We start from the raw sequence: 21,512 nt of genomic DNA on the forward strand, positions 1-21,512 counted from the left end.
AGTTGATATTAGGGAAATTATTAAAGAATTTTCTCGTGCCTGGAATTCCACTGGAATGAATTAATTCCATTTCAATTAATTTAAATGAGGAAAATTGACTCTGCAAACAAGCAAATCCAGTTGCGAGCAAGGTCATGGAACGGATTAAACTCATAAGTAGAGGTTCCACTGTATCTTGAAATGTGTAATTGACACTTGCATATGACAAATATTTTCTTTTACAGCTTCTGTTGAAAGATTTAGGCTTGATTTTTTTCATCTTCTGTACTTCATTGCTCTCATATCACATTAAGTTCTCATGCTTCCATCTTTATTCAGATGGAAAGCTGCATTTAGGTTTTATATTCATTAAAGTATGATATGGTAAGGGGTGGTTGAATGGATGATGAAGGGTGAGCCATGTTTTGACTAATGCCCATCCTTCTTTCACTGAGAATAAACATACTTGCTTGCCTACTTACTGGACACACCATCTCCTCAATTGTCCCATTTCTCAGATGGAGCAACAAAAAAAAAAAAAATAGAAAAAAAAAAAGGTACAAATTTATTTTCTGTGACTGCTTGTCTTACACTATTAATAATATGAATCATGACAGTGTTGAAGAAAACCAGTAAATTAAACAAGGAAATGTTTAATTCATTAAATATTCTATAACAAACTTACATTAGTCACTCCAGGTCCTAAATTTTTCTTAGTCATAAATTCTGCTGGAAACTGTCCCTATAAAAAAATGGACAGTGTTTTCTGAAATTCCAAGAGATATAAAATACTGCATATTTCAAGTAAGGATATATGAGCCAGAATCTAGTACTGTGCAGGTATAAATATATAAAGTTTTGCAATGAAGAAGTGTAGAGCACGTTAGAAGTACAGTGGAACCTCAAAAATCGAACTGCTCCCAACACGACCAATTATGTAAGTGTATTTTTTAAGTGCTTTTATAAGTGTATTTTTGAGGGTCTGAAATGGACTAATCTAATTTACATTATTCCTGATGGGAATAAATTAATTCGGTAAAGGCACTCGAACAGCCTTCTGGACCGAAGAAAGTTCGATATTTGAGGTTCCACTGTACATTGATTTAGATTTTAGATTTTATGGGGTTTATTGTCCACCCCATATCCATCCTGTGGACGGTAGCGCAATAGCATACGGATGCACAAAAGATCTACAAACTAGGCCCCAAATGGATGTACATAAGTACATCTGGATTGATATCTATAGTTGACTTATCTATTGCAGGCAACTTTAGGAATGTAGATGAATACTTCACAGAACCAACAAGTTGATAAATTAGACACACATGCAACACTTGGGTATCTTTATTGAGGAAACGTTTTGCCACACAGTGGCTTCATCAGTCCATACAAAGGAGAATGGTGAAGAACAGGAGGAGTTTGAGGTAATCAGTCCATGAGCCTTGAGTTGATGTAGTCAGTCCATGTCTTGAAAAGAATACAGCATATCCTTTGTATGGACTGATGAAGCCACTGTGTGGCAAAATGTTTCCTCAATAAAGATACCCAAGTGTAGCATATGCATCTAATCTATCAACTTTAGGAAATTTGCTTAAATATGTCTGGTATCTTATTTTCATTAATAAGATATCTTGACATATCACATACTGTATCAATATATTTCGCAATAAGTGGACAATTAAGCACAGTTTTCAAAGTATGTGACCATAGCGCTGGTCACATACTTTGTATCTGGTTTGATCATCATGTATGCGTCTGCCAGAAGTACTTGTAGCCAACCCTAAGCTTGGCTAGTACATCATCAGTCAATCTGTTCATATTACAAGTTGCTCCATAAACATACTTATCTAATTCTCTCCTAATATTATTCCCAATGTTAGACACAGACACACCAAAGTTATATTCTACATTTTCTTCAGGGTACTTTTTTTTGGATAACATATCAACCTTATGTACGTTAATTTGTTTTTCCGTATTTTTTTTAGTATCTGTATCTGGCTTCTCCAGTGAACATGTTAATCATTATGTGAGTGAACAGTCTTCAGTGATGACATAGAATTACTAGTAATAATCTTAGAGTCAAATGAGTAATTAGTTGAAGGCTATTTGAAGAAAAACACTTGTTTTTGCCATAGTGGATTGAATAAGCTCACATATTGAATGGAGTGAAATCAGTTTATTGGTAAAGATTATTGCATATTATTAATGTTTCTGGTTAAAATTAAAAATATTTTTGCATATGAATAATATTGCAATGAAAATTCACAAGCATTGTCATATCTTTAAGTAATCATTTGTTTTAAAATGTCAAGATATGTACAAGTACCATCCGACTTTTGACCCGCTCGACATACGACCACTCGTACTTATGATCGTACGTCTGACAACAGGGCTGGGTGGGCCGATGCATACTGCTGTGCGACAGATGACCGCTACTCGCAGCAAAGCACCATCTCGGGAGAGCTCTCACATCACTCGGGCAGCATCACTTAGAGTTACTCTGCCCTATCAGCAGCACCATACTGTATTAACTGCTCTGTACTGATATGTGTACCTTTACAGTAGTAAAATATTTAGTAAACAGTAACAATACTATGTAGGTACTTTATATAGCAAAGGTTTGACATTATGCCCTGCCCAGTATGTCTGCAATTTTGTAAGGTTCGACTTGCGTCCTTTTTGACTTACGACCAGTTGGTCGAAACCAAGCTTGGTCATAAGTTGGATGGTACTTGTATATTAAATAAGTTGTTCTTTATTTTGAGTACAAGTTTATGAAGGCACTCTTCTTTCTTAACAGGTATATGTAGAGTATATAGTCTGCAATCCTCTGTGTCAGCTCAGTAAACCAATTGAGAGTGAATTATATGCTGCCAAACTGGATGAAGTGGTTAAACAAAGTCCTGCATATGCTTCAAGACCAGCATAAGGAAAAGCAATAAATGGGAAGATACTTCATTGTGGTAAAGTGTAAGTGGTATGAACTCTGTTAATGGAAGGAAGGTATTCTACCCTGTGTCTTACCAGGTATCATTGACCCAGTGGTCCAGTCTCCTTGATGACAGTCTGGTTAGTCAGGCTGTTGATAGTTGCCACACATGTTCAACATATATATCACCACCTGGTTGGTCATGAACGGTTTTCAGGAACTTTTTAAGTTTTCTCTTGAGAACAGTTGGAGATCTGGAAATTTCCTCTTGTATTTGAGAAGAGGCAGAGAACGTTTGTGCTTATAGTTATATCTTTGTGTACTTGACCAGTGCTTCTCAGTAGAAGGGTTGTAAGATAAGATAAGATAAGATTAAGATAAATGATGTGATTTGAAGGGGGTGGGTTAATTGGTGTAGTAAGAATGGAACTTAACCCTTTCAGGGTCCAAGGCCCAAATCTGGAGTCACGCACCAGTGTCCAAGAATTTTCAAAAAAAAAAATTTGTTATTTTTTCTTATGAAATCGTAGAGAATCTTTTTGTGAAGGTAATAAAACAAAAAGTACGAAATTTGGTGGAAAATTGACAAAATTATGCTCTCGCGAATTTTGATGTGTCAGCGATATTTATGAATCGGCGATTTTGCCGACTTTGACTCCCATTTTAGGCCAATTACATTATTCCAATCAACCAAATTCTTTGCTATTTCACTAGTATTACTTCTATTCTATCGATTGAGCACAAGAAATCGCCAAGTCAACTGTTTCAACTACAAAATAAAGTGATCGGAAATTGTTAATTTGGCCAATTTAACACAAAGTTCAAAATATTCCAATTTCAAAATAGGGTCCAGAATGAACAATGTAGGCATTCCTGGCACTAAACTAACATTTCCTCTGTTCATTAGTTATGTTTTGAGGCTTTACAAATAAATTCCATTTTGATTTTTTATTCACATAATGAATTTTTATTCACACCAAAAAATAGAAGATTTACTGTTATGCAATACTGTAATAATTGTATAAATATCATCACCATATTTGTGAATGTATATTAGACCCACCAGCTGGCGTGTATTAGACGTGTGAGGTCGTTTGTTTACTCTTGAATATCGGCAAAAATTTAACATTTCTGCTACTTTGAGCTCAGTTTCAAGCCATTTCCAGTGCTAAAACCAATCAAAATCATCTCTATTTCTGTAATATGTCTTCCATTCTATCAAATGAGACCAAGAAATCGCAAATACAACTATAAAAAACATACGAAAAAACACTGCAAAGTTGCTGTTTTAATCGAAAAATCATGATTTCATTTTTTTTCTCTCATTATACACAGTGTGCTGCAGGATCTGTTTTATGTGGTGCACACATACCACATAGATGTATTCTCTCATATCTAGGCCCAAATGTACCACTCACAGTTTATCAGAGTGAGCTGAGCTCATGGCGTAGATCTACGGTTTGGACCCTGAACGTAAAGCCGTAGATCTACGGGACGGACCCTGAAAGGGTTAATGAACTTGGAGATGGTATGGTGAAATACAATGTTAGGAGGGGATTGGGGAGGAAAGAAGTGTGTGCATTGGAGTGACAGGGATAAGGGAGAAAGAGAGTAGATGAAGGAGCATGTAGGAGGGAAGGAAAGGTAATAGGAAGTGGGCGACAGAAATGCTGTGTGTGTGTGTGTGTACACAATAGTTTTATATTGTATTAAATTAATATATTCATGGGGAAGCACCCAACCCATTAGGTATATACAGCACCAGGAAGTGGAGGGGTAACTCCAGTTACTTGGATCAAGAGCCTTTAATCAACATCAAGTCATTTCTACTTGAAGGGTATATGTATGTTTTAACAAACACTGGTGTAAAAATCATGGGTCAGTGTATTTCAATAAGTAGAGTCTTGTTGTCAGACAATGTATTGCTGTACAGTATAAGCTTTGTAAAGGCTACGGTGTTATAGTATATACATAATTGTTCACATTTGTAGTTACTGAATGCTGAGCCTTGATGCTGAAGAGTTCTTGATCCAAGAGATTAGCACTATTCCTTTCTTTCTATCAAATCTATTAATCTCTTAGTCCTCAGGTACTGTACAGCCCTTATGAGTTTAGTGGTTCTGCAAGATTGCAATTAAATTGTGGATGAAATGTGCAGTACTCTTCTCATATTTGTGTTATGTCCGAGAGTTTTTTGCATGTGCCGCTTTGAAGAAAAAATGTGTATATATAGATTTTGAGGATTTTCTTGAAATTTGTAAGAGTTTATTAAAAATTTAGGTTAAAAACCTCTTGAATTGCAATAAGTTACCAGCCATAAGCAGCTGTAGATTGAGGGGAAACACACTGAGCTCAAAACAAATAAAATTTTTTTTTACATTGCCCCTTCTATAAATTAAGGGGTACTTTTTCAATTTACAAAATGTTTATTTTGAACTTTAAGGTTAGTTTCTTCTCATATGGTTATGGTTGGTTTATCTGTATGTTTTAATAATGCTAGTACATTAATAATAGTGTTGGCAGTGGTGTGCTGCCAATACCACTATCATCAATATGATAATCAACTTACATACAGAGAATACAATATGTAAATATTTATGTAGGAATTTAATTGCAGAGCAATAGGGCAGGTAAACTGCCATTGTTATTTTTTGTCTTGTCCTGTGTGGCACTTGTGTGTTCCCCCCAAAATACTATGCTTGTACTGTCCTCTTCATGCCCGGAGTGCCTGTAGAGGACAGAAAAGCTTTGATAAATCAGACTATCACGATATCTTGGTTTTGTTAGCAAGGCATGATGGGTATTAGTGCTATGTATGGTCTGTGATATGTGTTTTCAGGAGTTATGTTTATATTGTCTTCTTTTACAGTCTCAATTTTTCAGCTCAGAAACCCCACTAACTTTCTTGGGCTTTAATATTTATTTAAAATTATTTAGTGTACTGTAAAAGTTTAGGGTTTGATAAGTAAGACACATTATAATCATTTTAGTGTAGTGTATTAAGGGCTGGATGAGTAAGACTTAATGTGCAACAGTTGGATATCCTTATTGTTGTAACTTTTCACCTGTACAGGCTATTTCAGTCAAATAACAGAGGTGATTAACTACTGGAAGCAGTGGAGAAGTAAAGATGATGTGATCAGTTCCACAGCCTTGAAATAGTTTGAGGTAGTCATTATTATTATTATAATCAAAAAAGAAGCGCTAAGCCACAAGGGCTATACAGCGCTGCTTGAGGTAGTCAGTTCCTTGAAAAATGTTCAGCTCTATAGTGTTGCTGCACTTATCAAAACTGAGGGATTGACCACTTCATCTTTACCTCTCCACTGCTTCTGCTGTCTCCAGTATTTAGTCACCTCTGTATTCAACTGAATAAGCCTACTGTTTAAGTGAAATGTTTTGACAAGGACACCTAACTGTTGCACATATCTTGCTCATTTACTTGTAGGTGTTGTACACCAATAAAATAATGAGTATTGAGGTTGCCTTGTGACTGGTATAATGCACTTTTAAATGTGATCTTTGATCTGAAATGATTTAGGTAAAATAAAATACTGATAAGTTTTAAAGTCTTTTATTATTGATTCTCTTATATGGTATACATAGTTAAATGCTGTCTTATGTACTAGTATGCCTGCAGAATCTGTGAAGTACTAGTACACACAATTCATGGCACCTTCAAATTTGCTGCATGTGGCAAATTTAGTCCTAAACATGAGAGAATGAATTTGCACACAAAATGTGCACTGTAGATACAAATTCCTGCCCCCATGCAAAGCATGATGAGAACAAATACACTCTCAACTTTTGTTAGCTATGGCTTTCAGATGTGAATCACTTGCTCCCACCACATTTAACCACTAATTGTTAATGCCTACCAACGCTAACTGAAAATGACTGATGCGGGGTTCCATGTACTGGAGAACAACGCGAGTCGTGGGAATATCTACAACTGAGCAAATTCCATCTTGTCTGTTTTCTGGTAATCGCAATATCTACCTAGCACTAAATCCCTGTACTGAAAGGCTACAAGGTGGTGGTATGCATGTGTGCTCATGAGACCTCCACAAAGATACAAGATTGCGTGTGTACTGTAAGACACCACTGCTCCTTATCACTTGGTTGGAGGAGTTCCACATATTGCAAGAGTTCTAACAGCATCCAGATCAACCAGGCTGTGATGGATATGTGGGGCAGTGGGCCTCCAGCAGCAGCAACCTGGTTGACCAGGCAAGCACCAGCCGAGCTTGGCCCATGGCTGGGCTCCAAGAGTAGTGATACTCTCGAAACTCTTCAAAGGTATATCTAAAGTGATTGTACATGTGCATATATGTTAGAAAGTCAAAAACTAGATAGAAACTCAGTTCAGTATTGTACATAAAATGAAACTGAGCACTAAAATAAAACCAGTGTCCATTAAAAATAAAACATGTTCTAGTGTTTATAATTGAAAATAAACCCCAAACAATATAAAAAAAAAAAAGAAAATATAAAAAAAAGAAACATTGGCCCATACAACAACACTCACTGTTGCTATCAAGTGCAATGTAATTCTGAGAGTACTACACAGGTTTTATCTGGATCTTTTTACCTATAGAAAAATATATTTTACATTTTTTTTTCAAGACTGTGACAAAAAGGGACATTTAGCCCTTAAACTAAGGCCATAAGTTAAATTACCCTCCTGCAGTGCAATTTAAAAAAATCTTAAAATTGCAGAGTGCCTTTTTCCATAGGTAATAACACCAGAATGAATGAAATCCATCCAGGACTTCCAGAATTATATTAGTGCACAGTTGAAGATTCTGGGTAAAATATTCTTTCCATTTTCAATTTTTTTCCTTAGACAGTTTTTTTTGGTTTGCTATTGGTTATAAACAAACATGATTTTCTGTAGACACTGGTTTCACTATTTTGTTTTAGCACTCAAATTTTGTGCCACAAAATTCCAGATAATTTTATCTTATACACATTCACTAAACCCTAGAATGTTTTTATCCGCATCAGTTTCTGACTGCTTTTAATTAATGCACAATCATTATAGATGCTATTAGAATTCTTGCAGTATATGGAACTCTTCAAAACAAGGGATAAAGCACAGTGGTTTTTCATAAGAGTTACACATACATTATATCTTTTATCTTAACATTGTGGAGGCCTTGCAATGTGAGTGCACACAACATCTCTCTGGAGCCTTTTTACCTTTTCAGTAAGAGGAATTAGTACTAGGTAGTGACTTGACTACCAGGCTGCAGTGGGTTGACTGGATTTGAAGCGGTACTGTAACCATCCCCTTGACTCACATTCATCTCCATCCAGTGGAACTCCACATGAGAACCACTATATTCACTGTTAGCAGCTGTAGGTGTTAACAAAGTGTTCAACTGTGGTGGGAGTGAGGGATCCACATCTGGAAGCCATACTTAACAAAGGTTGAGAGGGTAGCTGCTATGACATGCTCTGCAAGGGACAGGAATTTTTTTTATAGCGTGCACATCTAGTGATGACTTATTCTCTCATGTTTAGGCCTAAATTTGCCACTTGTAGCAAATTTGAAGATGCTATAAATTATGTGCACTACGTCACCGATGTTTATTGCTTGGATGTACTAGTACATGACAAATGGCAGAGTAATTAATTCTGGGGCCTTAGACAGTTTAAAAATTGAATTTTATTCCCTGATTATGAGCATATTTGATGCATAAATATATGAAGTTGATGAGTTTCCTTTAATACTACAGCTCATGATCATGTTTTCATATATTTAGGGGGAAGCACTTAACCTGTATGAGTTATTCAGCAGCTGGGGAATGGGAGGCAACTGGGTTTGATTCAAGGAAGGGGAGGACAAGCTTAATTTCTTGGATCAGAAGCCCCCATCACCAGCATCAAGGAACCTTCCTTAAGGGATGATGTCATCATATGGAGGTGCCGAAGGTATTTAATACATACGGTGGTACCTTGACTTATGAGTTTAATTCGTTCCTCACTGAAATTAACTGAAATGCCATTAATCCGTTCCAGCCCCCAAAAAACCATCCCAGGGGCAGGAGAAAATACTTTAATATAATGCTAATATCAACTCTATGGCTTATTTATCTTTCAGAATTGATCTAATATAACATAAACACTATAAGTAACACAGAAACATGATATATACTCTAGAATGAATAAAATAAGCCATAATATAGTGAGTGTCCAGGACCAGTCTGAGCATATAAAATCATTACTGCTCCTTCCTATAACGTGTTCTTTGGTACTGGGTAAGAGAAAACAGAGTTTTTGAGAGGCTGACTGCACTAGATCACTAGTGCAGTGATAATGAATATCTCAGAATTAAGTTACACACTTATTTCATGAAGCCCACCATTTACAATTGGAGTAAATGCAATAATATTGACAGGAATTATAAAAAAAATTATTGTTCTACAATTGGCTTGTAGAATATTGGAAATATTCCAAATATTTTAGGATTTGTGTGGGAGTCGTGGGGGTCGTCCCTCAGTTACTGGGGGTCGTCCCTCAGTTACTAAAAACAACAGACATAGCCCCACTCCACAAAGGGGGCAGTAAAGCAACAGCAAAGAACTACAGACCAATAGCACTAACATCCCATATCATAAAAATCTTTGAAAGGGTCCTAAGAAGCAAGATCACCACCCATCTAGAAACCCATCAGTTACACAACCCAGGGCAACATGGGTTTAGAACAGGTCGCTCCTGTCTGTCTCAACTACTGGATCACTACGACAAGGTCCTAAATGTACTAGAAGACAAAAAGAATGCAGATGTAATATATACAGACTTTGCAAAAGCCTTCGACAAGTGTGACCATGGCGTAATAGCGCACAAAATGCGCGCTAAAGGAATAACAGGAAAAGTCGGTCGATGGATCTATAATTTCCTCACTAACAGAACACAGAGAGTAGTCGTCAACAGAGTAAAGTCCGAGGCAGCTACGGTGAAAAGCTCTGTTCCACAAGGCACAGTACTAGCTCCAATCTTGTTCCTCATCCTCATATCCGACATAGACAAGGATGTCAGCCACAGCACCGTGTCTTCCTTTGCAGATGACACCCGAAACTGCATGACAGTGTCTTCCATTGCAGACACTGCAAGGCTCCAGGCGGACATCAACCAAATCTTTCAGTGGGCTGCAGAAAACAATATGAAGTTCAACGATGAGAAATTTCAATTACTCAGATATGGTAAACATGAGGAAATTAAATCTTCATCAGAGTACAAAACAAATTCTGGCCACAAAATAGAGCGAAACACCAACGTCAAAGACCTGGGAGTGATTATGTCGGAGGATCTCACCTTCAAGGACCATAACATTGTATCAATCGCATCTGCTAGAAAAATGACAGGATGGATAATGAGAACCTTCAAAACTAGGGAGGCCAAGCCCATGATGACACTCTTCAGGTCACTTGTTCTATCTAGGCTGGAATATTGCTGCACTCTAACAGCACCTTTCAAGGCAGGTGAAATTGCCGACCTAGAAAATGTACAGAGAACTTTCACGGCGCGCATAACGGAGATAAAACACCTCAATTACTGGGAGCGCTTGAGGTTTCTAAACCTGTATTCCCTGGAACGCAGGAGGGAGAGATACATGATTATATACACCTGGAAAATCCTAGAGGGACTAGTACCGAACTTGCACACGAAAATCACTCACTACGAAAGCAAAAGACTTGGCAGACGATGCACCATCCCCCCAATGAAAAGCAGGGGTGTCACTAGCACGTTAAGAGACCATACAATAAGTGTCAGGGGCCCGAGACTGTTCAACTGCCTCCCAGCACACATAAGGGGGATTACCAACAGACCCCTGGCAGTCTTCAAGCTGGCACTGGACAAGCACCTAAAGTCAGTTCCTGATCAGCCGGGCTGTGGCTCGTACGTTGGTTTGCGTGCAGCCAGCAGCAACAGCCTGGTTGATCAGGCGCTGATCCACCAGGAGGCCTGGTCACAGACCGGGCCGCGGGGGCGTTGACCCCCGAAACTCTCTCCAGGTAAAAACTCCAGGAGTAAAGGGCAAGATATTTTGCATGTCCTTATTGTCGAAACTTTTCACCTGTACAGGCTATTTCAGTCAACAGAGGTGATTAACTACTGGAAGCAGTGGAGAGGTAAAGTTGATGTGATCAGTTCCACAGCCTTGAAATAGTTTGAGGTGGGCAGTTCCTTGAAAAATGTTCAGCTTTATTTTTTTGCAGAATAATTAAAGATAATTACATAGGTAGTAGGTTGGTAGACAGCAACCACCCAGGGAAGTACTACCGTCCTGCCAGATGACTGTGAAACAAAAACCTGTAACTGTTTTGCATGATGGTAGGATTGCTGGTTTTCTTTTTCTGTCTCATAAACACGCTAGATAACAGGGATATCTTGCTACTCCTACTTACACTTTGGTCACACTTCACAGACACGCACATGCATATATATATATACATCTAGGTTTTTCTCCTTATTCTAAATAGCTCTTGTTCTTGTTTATTTCTTCTATTGTCCATGGGGAAGTGGAAAAGAATCTTTCCTCCGTAAGCCATGCGTGTCGTATGAGGCGACTAAAATGCCGGGAGCAATGGGCTAGTAACCCCTTCTCCTGTATACATTTACTAAAAAAGAGAAGAAGAAAAACTTTATAAAACTGGGTTGTTTAAATGTGCGTGGATGTAGTGCGGATGACAAGAAACAGATGATTGCTGATGTTATGAATGAAAAGAAGTTGGATGTCCTGGCTCTAAGCGAAACAAAGCTGAAGGGGGTAGGAGAGTTTCAGTGGGGGGAAATAAATGGGATTAAATCTGGAGTATCTGAGAGAGTTAGAGCAAAGGAAGGGGTAGCAGTAATGTTAAATGATCAGTTATGGAAGGAGAAAAGAGAATATGAATGTGTAAATTCGAGAATTATGTGGATTAAAGTAAAGGTTGGATGCGAGAAGTGGGTCATAATAAGCGTGTATGCACCTGGAGAAGAGAGGAATGCAGAGGAGAGAGAGAGATTTTGGGAGATGTTAAGTGAATGTATAGGAGCCTTTGAACCAAGTGAGAGAGTAATTGTGGTAGGGGACCTGAATGCTAAAGTAGGAGAAACTTTTAGAGAGGGTGTGGTAGGTAAGTTTGGGGTGCCAGGTGTAAATGATAATGGGAGCCCTTTGATTGAACTTTGTATAGAAAGGGGTTTAGTTATAGGTAATACATATTTTAAGAAAAAGAGGATAAATAAGTATACACGATATGATGTAGGGCGAAATGACAGTAGTTTGTTGGATTATGTATTAGTAGATAAAAGACTGTTGAGTAGACTTCAGGATGTACATGTTTATCGAGGGGCCACAGATATATCAGATCACTTTCTAGTTGTAGCTACACAGAGTAAAAGGTAGATGGGATACAAGGAGAATAGAAGCATCAGGGAAGAGAGAGGTGAAGGTTTATAAACTAAAAGAGGAGGCAGTTAGGGTAAGATATAAACAGCTATTGGAGGATAGATGGGCTAATGAGAGCATAGGCAATGGGGTCGAAGAGGAATGGGGTAGGTTTAAAAATGTAGTGTTAGAGTGTTCAGCAGAAGTTTGTAGTTACAGGAAAGTGGGTGCAGGAGGGAAGAGGAGCGATTGGTGGAATGATGATGTAAAGAGAGTAGTAAGGGAGAAAAAGTTAGCATATGAGAAGTTTTTACAAAGTAGAAGTGATGCAAGGAGGGAAGAGTATATGGAGAAAAAGAGAGGTTAAGAGAGTGGTGAAGCAATGTAAAAAGAGAGCAAATGAGAGAGTGGGTGAGCTGTTATCAACAAATTTTGTTGAAAATAAGAAAAAGTTTTGGAGTGAGATTAACAAGTTAAGGAAGCCTAGAGAACAAATGGATTTGTCAGTTAAAAATAGGAGAGGAGAGTTATTAAATGGAGAGTTAGAGGTATTGGGAAGATGGAGGGAATATTTTGAGGAATTGTTAAATGTTGATGAAGATAGGGAAGCTGTGATTTCGTGTATAGGGCAAGGAGGAATAACATCTTGTAGGAGTGAGGAAGAGCCAGTTGTGAGTGTGGGGGAAGTTCGTGAGGCAGTAGGTAAAATGAAAGGGGGTAAGGCAGCCGGGATTGATGGGATAAAGATAGAAATGTTAAAAGCAGGTGGGGATATAGTTTTGGAGTGGTTGGTGCAATTATTTAATAAATGTATGGAAGAGGGTAAGGTACCTAGGGATTGGCAGAGAGCATGCATAGTTCCTTTGTATAAAGGCAAAGGGGATAAAAGAGAGTGCAAAAATTATAGGGGGATAAGTCTGTTGAGTGTACCTGGTAAAGTGTATGGTAGAGTTATAATTGAAAGAATTAAGAGTAAGACGGAGAATAGGATAGCAGATGAACAAGGAGGCTTTAGGAAAGGTAGGGGGTGTGTGGACCAGGTGTTTACAGTGAAACATATAAGTGAACAGTATTTAGATAAGGCTAAAGAGGTCTTTGTGGCATTTATGGATTTGGAAAAGGCGTATGACAGGGTGGATAGGGGGGCAATGTGGCAGATGTTGCGAGTGTATGGTGTAGGAGGTAGGTTACTGAAAGCAGTGAAGAGTTTTTACGAGGATAGTGAGGCTCAAGTTAGATTATGTAGAAAAGAGGGAAATTTTTTCCCAGTAAAAGTAGGCCTTAGACAAGGATGTGTGATGTCACCGTGGTTGTTTAATATATTTATAGATGGGGTTGTAAGAGAAGTAAATGCGAGGGTCTTGGCAAGAGGCGTGGAGTTAAAAGATAAAGAATCACACACAGGGTGGGAGTTGTCACAGCTGCTCTTTGCTGATGACACTGTGCTCTTGGGAGATTCTGAAGAGAAGCTGCAGAGATTGGTGGATGAATTTGGTAGGGTGTGCAAAAGAAGAAAATTAAAGGTGAATACAGGAAAGAGTAAGGTTATGAGGATAACAAAAAGATTAGGTGATGAAAGATTGAATATCAGATTGGAGGGAGAGAGTATGGAGGAGGTGAACGTATTCAGATATTTGGGAGTGGACGTGTCAGCGGATGGGTCTATGAAAGATGAGGTGAATCATAGAATTGATGAGGGAAAAAGAGTGAGTGGTGCACTTAGGAGTCTGTGGAGACAGAGAACTTTGTCCTTGGAGGCAAAGAGGGGAATGTATGAGAGTATAGTTTTACCAACGCTCTTATATGGGTGTGAAGCATGGGTGATGAATGTTGCAGCGAGGAGAAGGCTGGAGGCAGTGGAGATGTCATGTCTGAGGGCAATGTGTGGTGTGAATATAATGCAGAGAATTCGTAGTTTGGAAGTTAGGAGGAGGTGCGGGATTACCAAAACTGTTGTCCAGAGGGCTGAGGAAGGGTTGTTGAGGTGGTTCGGACATGTAGAGAGAATGGAGCGAAACAGAATAACTTCAAGAGTGTATCAGTCTGTAGTGGAAGGAAGGCGGGGTAGGGGTCGGCCTAGGAAGGGTTGGAGGGAGGGGGTAAAGGAGGTTTTGTGTGCGAGGGGCTTGGGCTTCCAGCAGGCATGCGTGAGCGTGTTTGATAGGAGTGAATGGAGACAAATGGTTTTTAATACTTGACGTGCTGTTGGAGTGTGAGCAAAGTAACATTTATGAAGGGATTCAGGGAAACCGGCAGGCCGGACTTGAGTCCTGGAGATGGGAAGTACAGTGCCTGCACTCTGAAGGAGGGGTGTTAATGTTGCAGTTTAAAAACTGTAGTGTAAAGCACCCTTCTGGCAAGACAGTGATGGAGTGAATGATGGTGAAAGTTTTTCTTTTTCGGGCCACCCTGCCTTGGTGGGAATCGGCCAGTGTGATAAAAAAAAAAAAAAAAAAAAAAATAAAATTACACGATTACCTCCAGTGAGAACATTGCACTAGCATTGTTTTATAAGTACCAAGTCCCAAAACCACCTTTTATTGTGTCATTTAGGCTGAGGTTTTTGCCAAATGTCATTTTCAGTAAATATTTTTTTTTTTCACTTGTAACTCGGATTTGGGCTCGCAATTCAAAGCAAAAAATTGACCAAGCAATGGCTCATACCTCAGAAAACTCGTAAGTTGGGGCACTTGTAAGTCAAGGTACCACTGTATTCACAAATATGGGTCACAAAGCACTATAAGGATGTGTGGGGGGCTATTGCCAAAAGAGAGTAGCATGAGAAATGTATTTACGAGTTAACTAGGAAAGGTAAAGTTGGCATAATAAGTTAGTCTGCATCATAAAATCTTGTCTACAGTGACAGCAGGGCTTTCTGAAAACAGAACAAGGTGAGTGACCGAACCAGGCACTGGAAACAGACTGAAAATAAATTCTAGGTACTCTTTGATAAATGGTACAACTTATAATCAAAAGGTGTGGACAGCATCATGCTCTCTGCAGTTGTGATCCTCAGTTCCTTGAATCAGAAAATCAAAAGGTGTTTGACTGTCAACAAAGCCTGACAATTTGTACAGAGAGGTGTCAGGTGCTTCTTCATGTTATGGATATGCACATCTTGTATGGCCAATACAAGACTTACATAGCCAATGCCAGCTGTATCTTCAGAGTTAAAGCACAGATGCTAAACTTTTTACTAGTGAATACATGAGTTAAACTTACTTCCAGAACTGAATTACTATGTATCTCATGTTTCACGATGGACATCAATTAGGTCTTGTAATGTTCAGAAGGCCGAGATTTTAGTCATCAGAGAGAGGTAGATCAGTTGGATAATTCACTCTGCTTTCTCAAATCCAGTTACCAAGAAAAATACACCTCTGCAATTCTCCATGTGGGGACCACTTTGCGGACATGGCTGAAGTGAGAAAAAGCAAAATACAAGAAGGGTTTGAACAAAATTGCACTGCTGAGGGGACATAAAAACAGGGTGAAACCATAAAGTTATAACTACTCTACAGCCAAAAGTAAAGTCAGTACTGGTAAAACAAGCAAATAATCTGATATATACAGCCATATAAAACATTACATTCATAAGGGGTTATACAACACCTGAGGGAATGGGAGGCATTCAGCTTTCATTCAAGGAGAAAGAGCTCAAGTTGAATTCCATAGAATGAGCCCCTGACTGGCATCAAGGAACCTTCCTTGAGGGAAGTAGTATAAAACAAAAAAAACAAATAGGATCACACAGGTCAAGATACTTAAAGCTGCCAGTTAAGTCTCTGTATATGAAGTGTTGCTGTTGGGGCTATTAAGAGCTGGGGAAAAATATGTTGCCCAAATCAGAGCAGGAATTAAAATGGAAACAAAGTTTCCTCCAGAATGAGAGACTAAAACAGTCTGCAATTAGGCCAGGTGGATTACCTTGCTTAAATCCTGGGAGAACTAGACAGCCACTCAATATTAGGCTTTCAGCAGCCTAGGAGGAGCTGATATATGGCCCCCTGACCAACTACCCAGCTGAAGGCAGTGTATTAGGACTAATGTCTGAAGATAAGAAAACAAGAGAAATTCAACACTGATGCTTAAGGCTGGGGTAAAGTGAACATCTACATTCCACTAATGCTGTATATGCATTTTTTTAGGCCTAGCTCTATTGCTCACTTGATATATGATAATGTAAACATGTTATAAAGCTTTTATATGTATGTTTGAAAGTGAAAAAGTCTATGTTTCACTTCACAGCAGTAGCCCAGAACCTAACCTGCTGTATAAGCAGGGCCCATCTGTACTTATTTTAGTTCGGTGAAGTTTATTGTCACTGTAGTTACTTGTGAGAATCAACATACTAGTGCACTTTTTGCCTCTGCTGAGTGGAAATACAGTAGGAGCCCCGTACCCATAGGGGATACATTCCAAGGACCTGCCGTGGATACCGAAACTGCAGAGAGTAGCAAACCCTATACACAAGTCCTGTACATACCTATTATAAAGTTTAACTGATAAATTATGCACAGTAAGTAGAGAATTATATTTTTTTTCACTGATGAGAAGCACTTCACAGTTTCTCTTAGGCTTTGAAGAACTGCCAGTTTCTCTACATTTTTGCTTTGAGACCATTCTTATGCAAAATTAAGAGGCATTTTTGAGCCACAGTAGACAGTGGATATGGGGGGCTCTACTGTACTGTGTTATGAATGTTTTTAGAGTATCACCAAGTTTGATGGTGCTCACAGTGTGGCAGAGTTACACAGGGGATAGGAATAAATAAAGGAGTATGACTGAATATATTACCCAGTTGACTCGGCTAGTATTGTGTAATAAAAATGAATGAGAGAGAATATGACATAAAAATAAGGGTAGTTAAATGCTGCCACCACCCAAGTATTTGATTTTTAAACAAGAGAGCACAGACCCATGAGTGTACCTCTGGAGACTAACTGAAATAGGAGCATAAAGGTATATGTATTACATACATTACTAAAATGTAATAGAGAATGTTAATTTTTGAGGGATCTTCAATCCTAGATCTAGTTGAGGTTGATGGATTTCTACTCCCACCTTCTTGCTGCTACCCTATATATATTTTTTTTTCAAAGAACTGGCCATATCCCACCGAGGCAGGGTGACCCCCCCAAAAAAAAAGTTTCTCTTTTTAAATTTAGTAATGTATACAGGAGGAAGGGTTCCAGCCCCTTGCTCTTGGCATTTTAGTTGCCTCTCATGGCTTACGGAGGAAGAGTTCTTTTCCATTTCCCATTGGAGGTAATAAATAAATCCCTAGGTGAATAAACAAATGCATAAAACATTAATAGAATAAAGAATTTAAACAAAGCGGATAATAGAGAAAAAAAGAATAACATAAAACCAGCCATCTCCACCAAGGCAGGGTGACCCAAAAACAAGAAACACTTTCATCATCACTCACTCCAACACTGTCTTGTCAGAGGGGCACCAATATTACAGTTCAAAACTGCAAATATCCCCATCCCTTCTTCAGAGTGCAGGCACTGTACTTTCCATCTTCAGAACTCATGTGTGGCTAATTGGTTTCCCTGAATCCCATCATAAATATTACTTTGCTCATGCTCCAACAGCACATTGTCATAAAAACCCTTTGCCTCCACTGGCTCCTATCTAACACACACACACACATGCTTACTGGAAGTCTAAGCCCTCACACACAAAACCTCTTTTCACCCCCTCCCTTCAACCTTTCCTAGGATGACTGCCACCACGCCATCCTTCCACTCCAGATTTATACACCCTCCAAGTCATCTTCTCTAAATGCCCAAACTACCTCAACAACTGCTCCTCAGCCCTCTGGATAACACTTTTGGTAGCCCTGCACCTCATAATCTCTAAGCTACGGATTCTCTGCATAATAATCATACCACGCATTGTCCTAAGACATCTCCACTGCCATCACTATATAAAACTAAATTAAGTTTTCAGACAGGAATACGATAAATGGAATAGCATTAAATAACAGATGTAAAAATAAATGCACTTAGACAACAATAAAATGCAGAATAAACAAGCAGATGAATAATGATGTAGGAAAATATATAGACACAGGAGAATATAGGCTAAGATCATTGCACAGAAAAATATATAGCAAACACAAAGGAAGAGTATAAAGAAAACTACAGAACAAAATAAATATATACACATGAAATATGAAAACACACAGGCAAATATGTGAGATAAAGAACTTAGAACAGGTCAAAGAAGAAAAAATGAAAATATAAATATGCCACAGGATACCATGAAACGGAACTAGACACGGCACAGCACAAGCATAGATTAGATTAGATTAGATTTTTTATTTTGACAAATTACATGGTTGTACAGAGAAATATAATAGTTGAGCGTATATGCCAAAAGCCCCTCTGTATGCTAAGCATTTCGGGCAAACTTAAAGATTAACTTAAGAATAGTAAGGCAATAATACATAGTTCATATGGTCATTAGATAAGCTGGAGTGAGTACAGGAGAATTTAATATAATATCAGGTGATGCTACATGGTTATGATAAGTCTAGTAGAGACTTTTTACACTATCGAATTTGTTAATAAAGATTGCAGTAAGAGATAAGATAAGATAAGATTTCGTTCGGATTTTTAACCCCGGAGGGTTAGCCACCCAGGATAACCCAAGAAAGTCAGTGCGTCATCGAGGACTGTCTAACTTATTTCCATTGGGGTCCTTAATCTTGTCCCCCAGGATGCGACCCACACCAGTCGACTAACACCCAGGTACCTATTTGCTGCTAGGTGAACAGGACAACAGGTGTAAGGAAACGTGTCGAAATGTTTCCACCCGCCGGGAATCGAACCCGGGCCCTCCGTGTGTGAAATTTGGTATTACAATGGAACAATTTACAATCTACTACTATTTAAAACATATAAAATAGGTAACAAGTTAGTGGGCAAGATAGTAGTTACAGGTTTTAAAAAGAAAAAGATGGTAACATATAGCAAAAGAAAATTAGAATGATATAAAAAGATAACAGGTAGGAAGTAAAGAAACAAAATAACAATAGCACAAATAAATGTTGTGCATTTATTTGTGCTATTGCGACAATAAGAGGAAAATAGCATACATAAGCAAAGCTTAAGATAGCATGAAATAAGGTAGGGATAACACAAGATAAAAGATAACCTGAGACAGACATATGCATACAACAAAGTAAGAAGTCGATAAAGTAAAAAAAAAAGTAACATAAGAATAAGACTGGACATGAGAAATATCAGATAAAGGAAGTATAACATAAGCATGCAATATAGTACAGAACAAAGTTTAAGTTAAATTCCTACCGACATATACTAATGCTAACTCAGGCTAACCTATTTTTGCCTCTAAAACTAGCTAACCATAATTTCTTATTATAAGATATCTTTCAAGAATAAATTCCGGGTCCAGTCCCTGGACCCATTATGTACCTCTGTAATCTTTTGACTACCACCCATAGGATGGGTATGTGGTGCATACTAAACATATTAAACTAACTAAATGTATTTAGGCACAGGTACACATAAGTATAAATTATCATATGTAATTTAACATGTGTGAAAATTACTCAGGTAACCCAAAAAAGTCAGACAAAGTATTTGGTACAGCTAAAACAACTAAAATCCGAAAAACTCACTGCAATGTCATTTATCTTCATATTCAAGGTTCAGAGTGATCCCAATGGAAATAAGTCACTTTGTCAGATTTTGGGTTATCCTAGGTAATTTACACGTTAGTGTGTATGATAATGTGTATAACTGTATGTGTCCCTGTACATAAATAAACTTAATTACTTACTAAGCTGGCACTCCCAAGTTTGATATGGAAATGGGAAATAGTCAAATTTGGAAAGATTAGTAAGTATGTTTATTCAGGTAAAGGTACATATAAATACAGTTACACAGATTATCATACATAGCAGCATTTATGTATTATTATTATAATCAAGGGGGAAGCGCTAAACCCGGAGGATTATACAGAGCATTTATGTAAATTACGGAGGATAACCCAAAAAAGTTAGGAAACATTACAATTAATTGTTTCCTGTCGAGTTATAAGATGACTCGCCACTCGCCTATATATGGTTACAAGGTCGATTCACAGCTCCCGGCCTCAATGGAGCTTTTGGTCATCTGACTAAGTCCTTCCGCTGGTATACCAGCTCACCCCCGTAAAAACTGATACTTTTTTTAAGGGGAAAATCTGTGACTGACTTCTTTCTATATATAAACTCTTAGTAAACCTGGTACTCTTTATATCACTACAATTACTCACTAAAATATACCTAATCAAACACTAGTTTCCCACACTAAGAAATAATTACCATCGAAAATAATTATCCCAAAGACACCTGGATATATAAATACAAGATACAGATTATATGAACAAGGACTCCGATTTAAAATAAGTAGCTTTGACTTTTTTGGCTTTTCCTAGGTAATTTACACTACGTATGATAATTGTATTTATGTGTACCTGTTCCTAAATAAAACCTATTTACATACCTGTGAGAAGTGCTCCACCACAACCCAGACTCCAGCTATAAATAACCAAGGAAAAAATTTCAATCGCCAGGCACCACCATGACCTACACAGAGTAACACTATGAATGTAATAATCCCAGACAGTTATACAACATCCTGATATATGTTATAATCACGAATATAATTATAGCATTGTGAGTATCTTCAGTAAACAGAAGGCAGATTTGTCAATCAGTATGTATATTCACTTCTCATTCTTCAGCATAATTATACCTCAGCATAATTATACCTCAGCATAATTATACCTCAGCATAAATATACCTCAGCATAATCATACCTCAGCAAAATCATACATTATTCATACCTTTATTCAGGTACAGGTACACAAATACACTTACACAAATTATCATACATAGTAACATATGTGCAAATTACCTAGAATAACCCCTCCAAAAAGATCAAAGTAACTTATTTCCATTAAGGTCGTTGTAATATCTTATTATTTACACCTTAAAGGACCCAAGGTGGACACTAGTACACAGATGGCGGAAGAAGGCCCACAACCCGGCCATTTAAATGGATGACAGCCAAAGAATAAGTTAGAACATATTTATTACAAACCCTGCAGATGTACCACACACAGTAAATGTTATGCTTTTCTCTGACACTTTTTTGGTAGGTGAGGGGAGGTATGTTTTGATGTTAGTGAAGGAAAAAAGGGTCT

General features: G+C 38.0%; 1 protein-coding gene and 1 long non-coding RNA gene across 10 annotated transcripts in view; one reads left to right on the forward strand and one right to left on the reverse strand.

The window, feature by feature from the left end:
* The window catches only part of Bet5 (blocked early in transport 5), a 550,922-nt gene extending 544,445 nt beyond the window's left edge, over positions 1–6,477 (forward strand). For 8 of the 9 annotated variants that reach the window (XM_070089977.1, XM_070089896.1, XM_070089843.1 and 5 more), the window contains exon 5: positions 2,780–6,477. In XM_070089977.1, coding sequence (XP_069946078.1) covers positions 2,780–2,908 — 129 coding nt within the window. In that variant the 3' untranslated portion in view covers positions 2,909–6,477. The remainder of the gene's footprint in view (positions 1–2,779) is intronic. The other variant, XR_011392598.1, reaches the window with a different exon arrangement.
* On the reverse strand, positions 4,970–21,089 carry LOC138853466 (uncharacterized). The gene is made up of 3 exons (XR_011392643.1): positions 20,810–21,089; positions 15,510–15,705; positions 4,970–5,636 (listed from the first exon to the last, which is right to left on the reverse strand). It is a non-coding gene; the product is annotated as an uncharacterized lncRNA (long non-coding RNA).
* Between the last annotated feature and the right edge of the window lie 423 nt (positions 21,090–21,512).

The sequence above is a fragment of the Cherax quadricarinatus genome, chromosome 1 (assembly GCF_038502225.1).
Source record: "Cherax quadricarinatus isolate ZL_2023a chromosome 1, ASM3850222v1, whole genome shotgun sequence".
Taxonomy (NCBI): domain Eukaryota; kingdom Metazoa; phylum Arthropoda; class Malacostraca; order Decapoda; family Parastacidae; genus Cherax; species Cherax quadricarinatus.